Source organism: Pelophylax lessonae (assembly GCF_965119305.1).
Source record: "Pelophylax lessonae genome assembly, chromosome: 10".
NCBI classification, from domain to species: domain Eukaryota; kingdom Metazoa; phylum Chordata; class Amphibia; order Anura; family Ranidae; genus Pelophylax; species Pelophylax lessonae.
The window spans coordinates 11,002,878-11,019,278 of record NC_138777.1 but is presented as its reverse complement, the minus strand read 5'-3'; the positions used below and the strand labels follow the sequence as shown (position 1 = coordinate 11,019,278).

The 16,401-nt window shown below is 46.9% G+C and overlaps 1 protein-coding gene across 1 annotated transcript in view; it reads left to right on the top strand.

Annotated features, from left to right (window-relative positions):
- The window catches only part of HTATIP2 (HIV-1 Tat interactive protein 2), a gene marked incomplete at both ends in the record, with an annotated part of 39,516 nt that overhangs the window by 11,439 nt on the left and 11,676 nt on the right, over window positions 1-16,401 (top strand). Inside the window, one exon of the mRNA XM_082270302.1 lies at window positions 1,200-1,307. Coding sequence (XP_082126428.1) covers window positions 1,200-1,307 — 108 coding nt within the window. The remainder of the gene's footprint in view (window positions 1-1,199; window positions 1,308-16,401) is intronic.

Below are 16,401 nucleotides of genomic sequence, written 5' to 3'. Positions count from 1 at the left end.
GCTATGTGATAGCATGGGCAGGTGACCGGTTCTCTTTAAGAAGGCATCAGGGGCCTATTAGACCCCCTAATGTCACCTCTGCACCCAGTTGTAGCTGATGAGTGCAGGTTGTGTCCGATTCCCTTGGATAGAGCAGCCAGGGTTTTACAACGCTGAACCTGGAAGTGTTCTGGAGCCCCACCTTTCCTACCCTACAGCCCATTCTCTTACTACTCTACAGTTCCACTCTACCTATCCAACAGCCCAATCTTTCCTACAGTCCTACCCTTGCTACCCTACAGCCCTACCCCTGCCCTACCCTTCAGTCCTACCCTTACTACTCTAAAGCCCTACCCTTGCTACCCTACAGCCCTACCCTTGCTACCCTACAATCCTACCCTTCCTATCCTACAGCCCCACTGTTCCTCTCCTACAGCCTCACCCTTGCTACCCAACAGTTCTACCCTATAGCCCCACCTTCCTATCCCACAGCCCAACCCCTTCTACCCTACAGCCCTACTTTTCCTGCCCTGTTTAAGCTGATGGGTGCAGGTTGTATTTAATCGGCATTTTCTTGGAAGGAGCAGCCAAGGTTTTACAGCTATGAACCTGAAAGTGCTTATAGCTAAGCACTTCCAGGTTCATTCTACCAAGGGGGATCAGCAAACGGATGTTGTGTGATCCCCGCTGCTTTTTATCCTGACAACCTCCATAATGGTCCCTTGCACCCAAAATAAACAGGTAAGCCTGGAACACAAGATGGGGGTCGGGGCAGAGAGGGTGGCACAAAACAGGCACCCAAATCACTTTTAGCAAGTTAAAAGCCAGGGGTATAAAATACAGCAAACTCCCGGCTGCTATATTGTGGCAGCAAAAGGGTTAAATCCCTGTCTGTGTTCATTTCTGTCTGTGTCCTTTTCTAATTTCTGTATGTGTTTGGGAAGATTTCCTTTTACCTCCTGTCCTGAAACACAACAGGAAGTGGGAAAAAATCTACCCAAATGGAATGCCTCATGATAGACAAGGGTCCCCTGTAGAAAATATCTCCTCTATTCCTGTTTTGGTGACAACTGTAAGATGTTGGATTTCTTTCTTAATGCATTGCCCCACTGGTGATAAAGACCACAATAAACACAGTCAACCCCCCCCCCCCCCAAAGTCTATCCTGTCTAATTTGTCACCATTGTGTGTTGTGTGTTCATATCCATCTTGTTCTCCAGGTCCAGGAGGTGGTGGATTTCGAGAAGTTGGATGATTACGCTGCAGCCTTCCAGGGACATGACGTTGGGTTCTGCTGTCTGGGGACCACAAAAGCCAAATCCGGAGAGGTGAGTGGAGAGGACCGGCCTTTGGCAGTGAAAGAGAATGTTGGTGTAAAATGAGGAGAGGTTTGATACTTTGTTACACACAGCTCCATCAACTCCATCATATGGAAGGGCAGGGGGAAGGGCTGCTCATGACTAAGGGGGCCACACAAAGCTGGACAGAATGGCTGGGGGTGTGAAATTGTTGCTCGGTGGTTTCAAAGACAGGGGATTATGGGAAGCAATTTAGAGGTAGCAGCCATCATGGTTCTACAGCCCTACCTTTCCTACCCTACAGGTCTACCCTTCTTACCCTTCAGCTCTACCCTTGCTACCCACCTTCCTGTCGTGCCCTGCCCTTCCAATCCTACAGCCCCACTCTTCCTACCCTTCCTACCCTACAGCCCAAACCCTTCCTACCCTATAGCCCAAACCCTTCCTATTCCTACCCTATAGCCCAAACCCTTCCTACCCTACAGCCCTACCCTTCCAACCCTATAGCCCTACCCTACAGCCCTTCTCTTCCTATCCTATAGCCCAAACCCTTCCTACCCTACAGTCCTACCCTTTCTACTCTATAGCCCTACCCTTCCAACCCTAAAGCCGTACCCTTTCTATAATACATCCCTACCCTTCCAGCCCTGCAGCCCTATCCTTCCTACCCTGCAGCCCTACTCTTCCTACCCTGCAGCCCTACTCTTCCTACCCTGCAGCCCTTCCCTTCCTACCCTGCAGCCCTACCCTTCCTACCCTGCAGCCCTACCCTTCCAACCCTGCAGCCCTACCCTTCCATCCCTACAGCCCTACCCTTCCTACCCTGCAGCCCTACCCTACAGCCCTACCCTTCCAACCCTACAGCCCTACCCTTCCTACCCTACAGCCCTACCCTTCCTACCCTATAGCCCTACCCTTCCAACCCTACAACCCTACCCTTCCAACCCTACAGCCCTACCCTTCCAACCCTACAGCCCTACCCTACAGCCCTACCCTTCCTACCCTACAGCCCTACCCTACAGCCCTCCCCTTTCTACCCTACAGTCCTCCCCTTCCAACCCTACAACCCTACCCTTCCAACCCTACAGCCCTACCCTACAGCCCAACCCTTCCTACCCTACAGCCCTGCCCTACAGCTCTCCCCTTTCTACCCTACAGCCCTCCCCTTTCTACCCTACAGCCCTCCCCTTTGCTACCCTACAGCCCTCCCCTTTGCTACCCTACAGCCCTCCCCTTTGCTACCCTACAGCCCTCCCCTTTGCTACCCCATAGCCCAAACCCTTCCTACCCTACAGCCCTACTCTTCCTACTCTATAGCCCTACCCTTCCAAATCTATAGCCCTACCCTTCCAAATCTATAGCCCTACCCTTCCAACCCTACAGCCTCATTCTTCCAATTCTACAGCCCTACCCTTCCTACCCTTTGGGACATAATATAGCTGTACCAGCTGCAATGTTCCTCTGTCAGTAGTGCATCAAAAGCTAAAACTTTTTTATATATATATATATATATATATATATATATATATATATATATATATATTTGGCTTTAGCTATACTTCAATGTACCCACACTGGTGCAGGGAACTCGGGGGATATTGAGTGTTTATAGTAGATGGTGCCATCGAAGGCCGTATCATTGTGTGTTGGCCACTCATGAACAATCACTCCTCCTGAATACAGGCAGTAATCTCCTAAGGGGTGAGAAAATATGACCTCTCTCCCAGATCTTGGAAGCAGTAATGTTGGGAGTATCAGGGTGCAGCCAGAGCTGCTGGTCCTGCAGATATCCGATAACAAAGGTTGCAAATCAGCTACACAGTCGTCTGATAAGAGATCGAAGGTCCATCTGAGAGACAATAAAACTTTGTAGACAGTCAAAGCTGAACTCCGAGCTTGGCTTCAGTCTTGCAGAGTTGTACAGGCGCCTCTTCTGGACTGAAACGGGTAAAGCTGGCCTTGCGTGGCTCAGTCTTTTCCATTCAACCAGCGGGCCAAGCGAAAAACACCCCCCCGCCCCCCCTCCACACATTCAAGGTGGATGCAGGAATCCTCCCCTCTGTGTCATTGTAGTCAGCTGGACTCCTCCGCTGTCAGAATACACTGATCAGTGCTGCAGCCACTCATCCAACTAAAGTTTTCCAGCAAGCAGAAATAACTGCTCTCGAACACGACCGGCCATAGATCGATCCAAATTCGGTGATCCCTGCTAAACTCGCCGCATTTCCATCCATCTATGGCCAGCTTTACTCTTGATTTCACTGCACACTGTGAGCTTCTCACAATGTGCATTAGAAGTTGCAGCAAATCAGATATTTACCACCCCCCCCCCCCCCCCAATTTGAGCAGGCCATGTTTTGCTATTCAGCTCTGCGCTACTTTAACTGGTAATTGCACGGTCATGCAACAATGTACCCAGATTAAATTTATATCATTTCTTTTCACACAAATAGAGCCTTCTTTTGGTGGTATTTGATCACCTCTTCGTTTATTTTTTGCGCTATAAACAAAAAAAAAAAAAGAAAGAAATAAGACAGACAATTTTGAAAAAAAAAAAAAAAAAAATGTTTTTTGTTTTTTTTACTTTCTGCTATAAAAACACATAAAAAAAAATTTAATTACTTCATCAATTTAGAACCAAGTCCCATCATGCCTCTGCCTTTGGGGATATGCTTTATAGAAGAAAGGAAAAACATTTTTTTTTTTTCAAAATTGTTGGTCTTTTTTTTTTTTTTCTGTTCATAGCGCAAAAAATAAAAAAACACAGAGATGATCAAATACCACCAAAAGAAAGTGCTGTTGGTGAGGAAACATTTTATTTGTGTATTGTGTCGCATGACCGCGCAATTGTCAGTTAAAGTAACGCAGTGCCGTATCGCAAAAAATGGCCTGGCCATTAACCACTTAAGCCCCGGAAGATTTACCCCCCTTCCTGATCAGGGCCTATTTTGCGATTCGGCACTGCGTGACTTTAACGGACAATTGCACGGTCGTGCGACGCTGTACCTAAACTAATTTGACGTCCTTTTTTCCCCACAAACAGAGCTTTCTTTTGGTGGTATTTGATCACCTGTGCGATTTTTACTTTTTGCGCTATAAACAAAAAAAGAGCGTAAATTTTGCAAAAATAACAATATTTTTCACATTTTTTTTATATGAAATTCCCAAAAACAAAAAATTTAAAAATCAAAATTTTTTAACATTTTAGGCCAATTTGTTTTATGCTACCTATGTTTGGTAAAAAAAAATCTCAATAAGCGTATTTTGATTGGTTTGCGCAAAAGTTATTGCGTTTACTAACTAAGGGAAAGATTTCTGTCATTTTTGGTGGGGTTTTTTTTAACGCGTAATGGCGGCGATCTGCGTTTTTTTTTTTTTTGCGGTACTGCGACATTGCGGCGGACAGATCGGACCCTTGACTGACATTTTTGACACTTTTGGGGTTACCGGTGACATTACTACAGTAATCAGTGCTATACATATGCACTGTTACTGCAAAATGACACTGGCAGGGAAGGGGTTAACTTTATTGGGGAAGGAGGGGTTAAGTGTGTCCCTAGGGGCGTGCTTCTAACTGTGATTGGCTGTGGCTACTGGTGTAGGAACAGTGATCAACGGTCCTACATAGTAGAACCGTATGATCACTCTTCATACACAGGGGAGAATGACAGGCGGCTTGTTTACATTAGCCGCCTGCCTTCCTCCCTCTCCACTGACGATCACCGAGTGACCGGCGGACATCGGGTCCGCCGGTCACATGCACGGACTTCCCAGGGAACAAGCCGGGGCGGGCACGCGCTCGCCCGCTGTTGGCTCACAAGCAAGTGACAGGCTAGTGACGTACCTATACGCCACTTTGCCTGGCCGGGGCTGACCGCCGCAGTATATGTACTTGCGGCGGTCGGCAACCGGTTAAAGCGGTAGTATCCCGCTTCTTGACACTTTTAACTACAGGTAAGCCTATAATGCGGCCTATAATAAGGCTTACCTGTAGGTACAATTAATATCTCCTAAACCGGCACAGTTTAGGAGATATTTGCAGTACATGCAGCCGCTCACGCGAGTGGTGCATTCGCTCTGAAGGTCCGGGGGGACCTTCAGTTTTCCTTGCCGGGAGCTTGCCAGAAAATCACTCCCGCGCTTGCGTCATCGCGGCTCCGGCCAATCACCGCGCCGGGGGCCGCCGAACCTGGAAGAGACGCCGAGGGATCATGTCAGCGCCCGTAGCGGTGTCCGGGGGTCTGTGTCGGGGCTTCGTTCTAAGGTAAGTAATACATAATGAGCTAGTATGCGATGCATACTAGCTCATTATGCCTTTTTGTCTTGCAGGGTTTTTTTTTTTTTTTTTTTCGGGTTTACAACCGCTTTAAAGGGGGTAAAACCTTTCCGGGCCTTAAGTGGTTAAAAGAGGTAAAGAGTTTTGTTGCATTTTTGTTTTTTTTCTGCTGCAAACGGACAGATCTATAAAGCTATTTAATATGTTTATTGATTTTCATTTGCCGAATGCATTTAAAACGGTTGTATCCACTGTGTAGAAAAAAAAAAAACAGGACAATGGCATAATGTGCTAGTATGCATCGCATACTAGCACATTATGAAATACTTACCTTAGAACGAAGCCCCGACACGGTCGCCCGGACACCGCTGAGGGAGCGGACATGTTCCCTTGGTGTCTCTTCTAGGCTCGGCGGCTCCAGCAAGATAAGCCGGAGCGCATGCGCCGCTGGTGTCAGCGGCTGCATGCAGGGTAAATATCTCCTCAACCGTGCAGATTTAGGAGATATTAATTTTACCTACAGGTAAGCCTTATTATAGGCCGCATTATAGGCTTACCTGTAGGGAAAAATTAAAAAGCAGAGTACACTACCGGTTTAAATGGACCCTGTCATCAGACCGTACCCAAATAAAATTGTCTTTTTTTTCCCACAAACAGAGATTTCTTTTGGTGGTATTTGATCACCTGTGCGATTTTTATTTTTTTTTGCGCTATAAACAAAAAAAGAGCGACAATTCTAAAAAAAACAAAAAAAAAAAAACAATATTTTTCACGTTGTGCTATATAACATTCCCAATAAATGTTTTTTTAAAAATCGAATTTTTTCACCATTTTAGGCCAATTTGTTTTCTTCTACATAGTTTTGTTAAAAAAAATCCCAATAAGTTTATATTGATTGGTTTGCGCAGAAGTTATCGCATCTGCAAACTACGGGAAAGAATTATGTCATATTTTTTTTTTTACAAGCGATTTTTAGCACGACTGTGACATTGCGGCGGACAGATCGGACCCCTAACTGACACTTTTGACTTGTTTGGGGGGACCAGTGACATTACTACATTAACCAGTGCTAAAAATATGCACTGTCACTGTACTAATGGCACTGGCAGGGAAGGGGTTAACACCAGGGGCACCTGGTCAGAAAGTGGTTAATTAGACGCATTGTTTGGCGTAAAGTGCAGCATGCAATTCTTTTTGTTTTTTGCCGCGTCTCACCCATTGTGTAGGATCTGTACCGTCTGCTGCAGTGGCGTGGAAATATTCGGCGCGGGCGAAAAGCCGGATGCCCGCACATCAAAACTTCAAATTCTATCGGACACAAAGGTGCGCACATTTTGTCTGGCAGCGTCCATTGTGGGGGGGGGGGGGGGGATGATAGGTTAAAGGTGGCGGGAACCCAAACTTTTCCCCTTCTAACCAATTGGCGCATGCGCGCACGCCCGCCCTCACTATCTGTTACACGATGCGACGCGCAGGTACGCAGTTTCGTGTAACATAGCCCATCTGCTACAGTAAAACTACGTTTGGACGCATTGTATGGCGTAAAGTGGGGCGTGCAATGTTTCTCGCCACGTCTTACCCATTGTGTAGGATCCGTACTGTCTGCTGCAGCGGCGCGGACGAGAAGCCGGATGCCCTCACATCAAAACTTCAACTTCTATCGGACACAAATGTGCGCACATTTTGTCAGGCGGCGTCCATTGTGGGGGGAAATGATAGGTTAAAGGTGGCTGGACTCCAAGCTTCTCCCCTGCCCGTCCACCTTTAACCAATCGGCGCGTGTGAGCGCTTCTGGCGGCGCGTGTGCCCCCCACTATCTGTTACACGATGTGAAGCGCAGGTACGCTGTTTCGCGTAACAAAGCCCAACTGCCGCAGTAAAACTACGGCGGCCGGTTGGCAAGTGGTAATTGGACGCATTGTTTGGTGTAAAGTGCGTCATGCGATATTTTTTGGTTTTTGCCGCGTCTTACCCATTGTGTAGGATCCGTACCGTCTGCTGAAGCCGGATGCCCGCACATCAAAACTTCAACTTCTATCGGACACAAAGGTGCGCAGATTTTGTCAGGCGGCGTACATTGTGGGGGGGGGGGGGGATGATAGGTTAAAGGTGGCAGGACCCCAAGCATCTTCCCTGCCCATCCCCCCTCTAACCCCCACTATCTGTTACACAATGCGACGTGCAGGTATGCCATTTCACGTAACAGAGCCGACCTGCCGCCATAAAACTACGTTGGCTGGACAGCAAGTGGTAATTGGACGCATTGTTTGACGTAAAGTGCGGCATGCGATATTTTTTGTTTTTCGCTGCGTCTTACCCATTGTGTAGGATCTGTACCGTCTGCTGCAGCGGCGCGGACGAGAAGCTAGATGCCCGCACATCAAAACCTCAACTTCTATCGGACACAAATGTGCGCACATTTTGTCAGGCGGCGTCCATTGTGGGGGGAAATGATAGGTTAAAGGTGGCGGGACTCCAAGCTTCTCCCCTGCCCGTCCCCCTTTAACCAATCGGCGCGTGTGAGCGCTTCTGGCGGCGCGTGTGCCCCCCACTATCTGTTACACGATGTGAAGCGCAGGTACGCTGTTTCGCGTAACAAAGCCCAACTGCCGCAGTAAAACTACGGCGGCCGGTTGGCAAGTGGTAATTGGACGCATTGTTTGGTGTAAAGTGCGGCATGCGATATTTTTTGTTTTTCGCCGCGTCTTACCCATTGTGTAGGATCCGTACTGTCTGCTGCAGCGGCGCGGACGAGAAGCCGGATGCCCGCACATCAAAACTTCAACTTCTATCGGACACAAAGGTGCGCACATTTTGTCAGGCGTCATCCATTGTGGGGGGGGGGGGGGATGATAGGTTAAAGGTGGCGGGACCCCAAGCTTCTCCCCTGCCCGTCCTTGAAGGGGACTTTGTCAGCGGAAGGCGAGTCGGGTGAATAGAGGGACGCCGGCTTGTGATGGCATTCAGCCGAACTGACGGGCTAATCACCTCGGGAGAGGGAGCGGCGGGTATTTGTGTCACTTTAATTTCCCGCACACAATGGGGGATGGCTGGGCCTCCATTAAGCCGCATTTAATGCAGAAGTAAAGCCGGGGAAATTAGAGGCTCGCTTTAATCAAATTACACCTCCACCAGCCAAGAGGTTGCCAGGAGGCAGCGTGGGTAGCGAGGCTCCTGATTGGCCGGCCGGACAAAGCTGTGTAGGAATTTGTCCGAGTGTGAGAATCGCAGCAGACAAAACTGCGGCGTCCCCCGGGGGGGGGGGGGGCGTCCCCCCCTGAGCGGTAACAAAATAATCAGAGAATCTTATTGGCAGGAAATGATTTGAAGAATAATAAAACAGTCATGTGTGCCCGTGGAAGGAAATGGATACAATGTATCAGTTGAAGGGTTATACACAAATGTAACATTGTATGAAAGCTATCCTTTGGGCCCCTTTCATACTTGTGAGACTTTTCCTGCAATTTGGGACTGCAAAGTCGCATAACATGTCGTATCCCATGATTTCCAATAAGAACCATTCATATCTGTGCGACTTCAAGCCAGTCCCTGTATCTTATAAAAAGATACTTATTAGGCCCCTTTCAGACTTGTGCGACTTTTCTGTGACTTGGGACTGCAAAGTCGCATGACAAGTCATACCCCATGATTTCCATTAAATACCGTTCATATCTGTGCATCCCTTTATCTTATAAAAAGATACTTATTAGGCCCCTTTCACATCTGCATGTAGCTAGAACTTGCGTTCCCAGTCGCATTTTTATTTTTTTTTGTTTGATTTTCACATAGAAACGCTACAATGTGGAGGGGGAGCTCACCCCTGGTTAAACAGAAAAATATACAAAAAGTTCTAGTAAGTACCATTCATATCTGTGCGACTTCAAGCCAGTCCCTGTATAATATAAAAAAATACTTATTAGGCCCCTTTCACACTTGTTCGACTTGTCCTGCAACTTGGGACTGCAAAGTCGCATGACAAGTCGTACCCCATGATTTCCAATGAGTACCGTTCATATCTGTGCGACTCCAGAGTAGCCTCTGCACTACTTTGGTCAGACTTTGATGCGATTTGAGGTCCATAGACCTCAAGATCACACAGGCATTGCTTTAAGTTGCGTCAAAGTTGCACCAATGTGAAAGGGGTCTTATATTCACTTTTTCCTAACCCTTTCCGCTGCCGCCTCCCCGCCTTTTAAGTGGACCAGGAGATGGAGGCAGAGGCAGGCACTTCGATCATGTGACTGCTGTGATTGGCTGTTACAGCGATCACATGATCTACCCCTCCTCATTAGATTGTAAGCTCCCAGGAGCAGGGCCCTCCTAACCCTCTTGTATGGGATTGGATTGCCTCTGTATTGTTTTACTTCCCCCAAACTGATTCTTTATTTGCAACAAGGGCTAAAAACAATTCAATTTTTCCGGCCAATGACAGTTTTCCACGCAATCCATTCATTTTGCTTCTTGCGCAGGAAACAATCCTTGGCGAGATAAACTATCCATTGTTTTTAGCCTTTGTTTGGCTGCAGAGAAAGGAGCCGGATGCTGCGAGCGTTCCCGGATCCAATCAGTTCACACTCCATCCAAAACCAAGATACAGTGTTGGCAGTGGATACAATTTAATACAAACTGTTTATGCGATTTATTCTTGAAATTTGCAGCTAGGAGAGGGCGCAGGCGCCAAACTAAGTGCAGCATGAAGGGCTTTATTAACCACTTCTGGACCGGAAGGATTTGCCCCCCTTAATGACCAGGCCATTTTTTTGCGATTCGGCACTGCGTTACTTTAACAGAAAATTGCGCGGTCGTGCGACGCTGTACCCAAATAAAATTGATGTCCCTTTTTTTCCCCACAAATAGAGCTTTCTTTTGGTGGTATTTGATCACCTCTGCGATTTTATTTATTTATTTTTTATTTATTTTTTTATTTTATTTATTTTTTTGCGCTATAAACAAAGTAGGAGCAACAATTCTGAACAAAAAAAAAAAACAATATTTTTCACATTGTGCTATATAATAGAGCTGCACGATTCTGGCCAAAATGAGAATCACGATTTTTTAGCTTGGAATAAAGATCACGATTCTCTCACGATTCTCTGTGTAACAAAAAAAATTGGGATAACTTTACTGTTACGTTTTTTTTTTATTCATTAAAGTTTATTAATTGCGTTTGAAAGACTGCTGCGCAAATACAGTGTGACATAAAATATTACAACAATCGCCATTTTATTCTGTAGGGTCTCTGCTAAAAAAATATATAAAATGTTTGGGGGTTCTAAGTACTTTTCTAGCAAAAAAAAATGATTTTAAACTTGCAAGCAACAAGTGTCATAAAAAGGTCTAGTCTTTAAGAGGTTAAACTTCCTTTCTCCCTGGCAGAGGGAAGGAAAAGATACAATGTAATCATTTTGTTTATAGTTACTGGGAGACTTTGCTGATAGGCGTTTGCAGGAGGAAAGATACAATGTAATCATTTTGTTTATAGTTACTGGGAGTTTTCCACAGCTGTTTTCTCTGCTCCCTCAGCTATGCAAAGAATCGAGAATATGTCAGGTTTAGATCGTCAGGGGGGGGGGGGGGTGAATCGAGATCGCGATTTTCATACGATTAATCATGCAGCTCTACTATATAACATTCTCAAAAAAAAAAACTTAAAAATCCAATGTTTTCATCCTTTTAGGCCAATTTGTTTTCTGCTACATATTTTTGGTATAAAAAAAAAAAAAATCGCAATAAGCCTATTTTGATTGGTTTGTGCAAAAGTTATCGCGTCTACAAACTACGGGAAAAATTTATGTCATTTTTATTTATTTATTTTTACTATTTATTTGATCACCTGTGTGGTTTTTATTTTTTGCGCTACAAACAAAAAAAGAGCGACAATTCTGAAAAAAAAAGCAATATTTTCTACTTTCTGTTATATAACATTCCCAATAAAAAAAAAATCTAAAAATCTAATTTTTTCATCATTTTAGGCCAATTTGTATTCTGCTACATATTTTTGGTAAAAAAAAAAAAATCCCAATAAATGTATATTGATTGGTTCTTGCAAAAGTTAGGGGAAAGATTTATGTCATTCTTATTTATTTATTTTTTACTAGTAATGGCGGCGATCTGCGATTTTTAGCAGGACTGCGACATTGTGGCGGACAGATCGGACCCCTAACTGACATTTTTTACATTTTTGGGAGTACCAGTGATATTACTACAGTAATCAGTGATAAAAATATGCACTGTTACTGTACTAATGACACTGGCAGGGAAGGGGTTAACTTAGTGGGTGATCAAAGGGTTAAATGTAAGCCTAGAGGAGTGTTTACTAACTGTGGGGGGAGGGACTTGTGAAATGACCATAGAGACTTGTGTTCCTATATATAAGGATCACATGGGCTCTGTGATCATTTCAGAGAGAAGAACGGTCAGATGTGTTTACAACAGCTGACTGTTCTCTCTCAGCGGGGAACGATCGCCGGTGGCCGGCGGCAATCGGTGCCGCCAGCCGCGTGCATCGGAGTCCTCGCTGACTAGTGGGGGCGGCGCGAGCTCGCCTCGCAGCACCACACGCACGACCAACGTAGAACTACGTCGGTTCGTGCAGCCGAGCCAGCCTGCTACAGTAAAACTGCGGCGGGTGGTTGGCAAGTGGTAAATTAAAACAGAAGTGATGTTACTCACAAACATAGGAAGGAGCAGGGCAAGAAACCATGGTAGGCGTAGTGAGAAATCAACCCCATCAATGGAGTGCTGCCCCGTACACACGCATCAATTATTGTCCGGGAATTTTTGGCCAACGTCCGATCGGCCGATTGTCGGCTTGTTAGTATGATGCTTCCGACAACCGACTCCGACTTTTTGGCCGAAAAAAATCTGGTGTGCATGCTATAAAATTTTTGTTGGCCGTCAACCCAGCGGCCGATTTTCCGTCAGTCAGTACAGATTTCGCCAGACAAAAATCTGATGAGCAAGACTGGGCATGCTCAGAGAAGAAAAAACACACGGAAAGTAAACCAGCACATGACATCACTTCTGAAGTAGAATTTTGTTGGCCGAGAAAATTAGTGTGCAGTCTAGGCACATTCCAACCAACAAAACACCACTCTGGACAAAGTCAGACGATTGGTCGGCCGATAATCGTTGCGTGTGTACGAGGCTTAAGAGTTTAGGATGGCTCATGGCTTCTTGGGCAGGCCTGAAGAAGTAGCGCATGCTCCACAAACGTTGCCTACGGCATCTCATCACTTCCAGGAAGTGATGTCAGGAGAAGGCTCCCGTGCAAACCACCGGCAGTGTCCCAAGAAGCCATGACGGCTAGAGGTCATCCTAAACTCTCACTCCATTGATGGGGATGATTTCTCTCTACGCCTACCATGGTTTCATGCCCTGCTGTCTCCTTTTTTTGTCTGTTTTAACTGTCCGCCAGCAGAATCAGTGGGACCCAAACCCTTCCTTTTGCCCCAGCACCATTGCTTTCTTTTCTGGTTGAAATTTGTAAATTGATGTCACATCTCCACCAGAAATCAGCCTGAGGGGTCTTGTGCGGTTAGCTAGTCAGACCTGCACTGCATGTCTAAGTGGTGCTGTGCTAACATGTTTCAGGCACTAGGAACTTGAGTGCTTAAATTAAAGTGGAGTTTCACCCAAAAGTGGAAGCTCCGCTTATCTACTCCCCCCCCCCCCCCTTCCATTGCCACGTTTGGTACCTTGAGGGGGGAGCAGATACCTGTCGAAAACAGGTACCCGCTCCCACTTCAGTGTAAGGTCGCTGCGGCAATCTACATAATTTACGGCCCCTTCCCTCCGCTGTCTTCTGGGAGACACACACAGGTCCTAGAAGACAGCCGGTTTGGGGGGGTTACATCCCGCTGTCTTCTGGGAGACACACCACAGGTCCCAGAAGACAGCAGAACCATTCGGAAAGCGCAGTGCGACTCGCACATGTGCAGTAGGAAACAGGCTGTGAAGCCGCAAGGCCTCACTTCCTGTTTACCTTAGTAAAGATGCTGGTGCCTGCACCCAGAGCCAATGGACGGAATCGGTTTGAGGTGCCGACATCCCGCTGTCTTCTGGGAGACAGCAGAACCATTCAGAAAGCGCAGTGCGAGTCGCACATGCGCAGTAGGAAACAGGCTTCACTTCCTGTTTACCTTAGTAATGATGCCGGCACCTGCACCCGGAGCCGATGGACGGATCGGTTTGGGGTGCCGACATCCCGCTGTCTTCTGGGAGACACACACAGGTCCCAGAAGACAGCAGAACCATTCGGAAAGCGCAGTGCGACTCGCACATGTGCAGTAGGAAACAGGCTGTGAAGCCGCAAGGCCTCACTTCCTGTTTACCTTAGTAAAGATGCCGGCGCCTGCACCCAGAGCCGATGGATGGATCGGTTTGGGGTGCCGACATCCCGCTGTCTTCTGGGAGACACACACAGGTCCTAGAAGACAGCGGGACAATTCAGAAAGCGCAGTGTGACTCGCACATGTGCAGTAGGAAACAGGCTGTCAAGCCGCAGGGCTTCACTTCCTGTTTCCCTTAGTAAGGATGCAGTCATCTGCATCCGAAGCCGATGGAGGGATCGGCGTGGGGTGCCAACATCCTGCTGTCTTCTGAGAGATACACGCAGGGCCCAGAAGACAGCAGGACCATTCAGAAAGTGCGGCATGACTCACTCATGCGCAGTAGGAAACAGGTTGTGAAGTCGCAAGGCTTCACTTTCCGTTTCTCTTGATAAGGATGCCGGCACCTGCACCTGAAGCCGTTTGGGGTGCCGACATCCCGCTGTATTCTGGGAGACACTCACAGGTTCTAGAAGACAGCGGGACCATTCAGAAAGCGCAGTGCGACTCACCCATGCTCAGTAGGAAACAGGCTGTGAAGCTGCAAGGCTTCACCTCCTGTTTCTCTTGGTAAGGATGCCGGCACCTGCACCTGAAGCCAATGGACGAATCGGTTTTAGGTGCCAACATCCCGCTGTCTTCTGGGAGACACACACAGGTCCTAGAAGACAGTGGGACCATTCAGAAAGCGCAGCGTGACCCGCCTATGAGCAGTAGGAAACAGGCTGTGAAGCCGCAAGGCTTCACTTCCTGTTTCCCTTAGTAAGAGGATGCCGGTGCCTGCACCCAAAGCCGATGGACGGATCCGTTTGGGTTGCCAATATCGCGGGATACAGGCTGTTCGCGGGGAACAGGCTGTTTCCCTTAGTAATGATGCAGGCGCCTGCACCCAAAGCCGATGGACGGATCGGTGTGGGGTGCCGACATCCCGCTGTCTTCTGGGAGACACACACAGGTCCCAGAAGACAGCGGGGCTATTTAGAAAGGGCAGCGGGACTCGCACATGTGCAGTAGGAAACAGGTTCTGAAGCCGCAAGGCTTCACTTCCTGTTTCCCTTAGTAAGAGGATGCCGGTGCCTGCACCCAAAGCCGATGGACGGATCCGTTTGGGTTGCCAACATCGCGGGATATCTGGACAGGTAAGTTTCCTTATATTAAAAGTCAGCAGCTACAAATACTTTACATTTTTTTTCAATACAGACTAGAACTCCTTTTTAGGTATCTTTTAGGTGGACAGGGAGAACAACAGTGGGATGATAGACACTCAAGGTTCAATATGCAGGTTGAGAGGTGACACAGCAAGCTGCGGAGCAACTTTGATTACACAACATACAGGATAGACCGGCTTTGGTTACACACCATACAGGATAGACAGGTTACACACTATGCATAAAAGAGGGGAAGTAGAGTTGCCATTTGTGTCAAACATAGCATAAAAAGGAACATTTTGAAAAAGTTGAACATCTTGAAAACCTCTTATGCCTCGTACACGCGCATCGATTATTGGCCGACCGATCGTCCGACTTTTGTCCAGAGTGTTGTTTTGTTGGTTGGAATGTGCCTAGACTGCACACAAATTTTCTCGGCCAACAAAAATCTACTTCAGAAGTGATGTCATCATGTGCTGGTTTACTTTCCGTGTGTTTTTTCTTCTCTGAGCATGCCCAGTCTTGCTCATCAGATTTTTGTCTGCCGAAATCTGTACTGACTGACGGCCGAAAAGTCGGAGTCGGTTGTCGAAAGCATCATACTAACAAGCCGAAAATCGGCAGATCGGACGTTGGCCGAAAATTCCCGGCCAATAATCAATGCGTGTGTACGGGGCATTAGTCTGCCTACAAACCAGAGAGGAACCATCCCATAGAATTGGTGTAGTATCCCGACCCCCCAGGACAGTCTGAGAATTATGATAGCCTGTGTATTGGTGAGATAACTCAAAAGAACTTGAAGGGAGAGGTTTTAATTATGAGTGACTTCAACCTGCTAAAAATTAATTGGAGTTTTCAAAACTAAGTGCTTACAAACCGGAGCAGAGATGTGTTGGCGGCACCGAAAGGGGTTCCTCTAAAACCGCTAGTCATAAGCGCAAGAAAAGTAGTCTGGACCTATAACTAGAGAAGATTATTCTTTACACCTACACCCAGAGGAGATTATATTCTAGGCCTACAAATGGGGGAAATCAAATTCTAGACTTACATAGGAGATCGTTATCTAGGCCTACAACCATAGGAGATCGTTATCTAGGCCTACAACCATAGCAGATCGTATTCTAGGCCTTCAACCAGAATAAATCATATTCTAGACCTACAAACAGAGGGGATCGTATTCTAGGCTTTCAACCAGAGGAAAATCATATTCTAGACCTACAACCAGAGGAGAGCATGTTCTAGGCTTTCAACCAGAGGAGAGTATGTTCTAGGCTTTCAACCAGAGGAGAGCATGTTCTAAGCCTTCAACCTGAGGAAATCATGTTCTAGGCCTTCAACCAGAGGAGATCATGTTTTAGGCCTTCACCCAG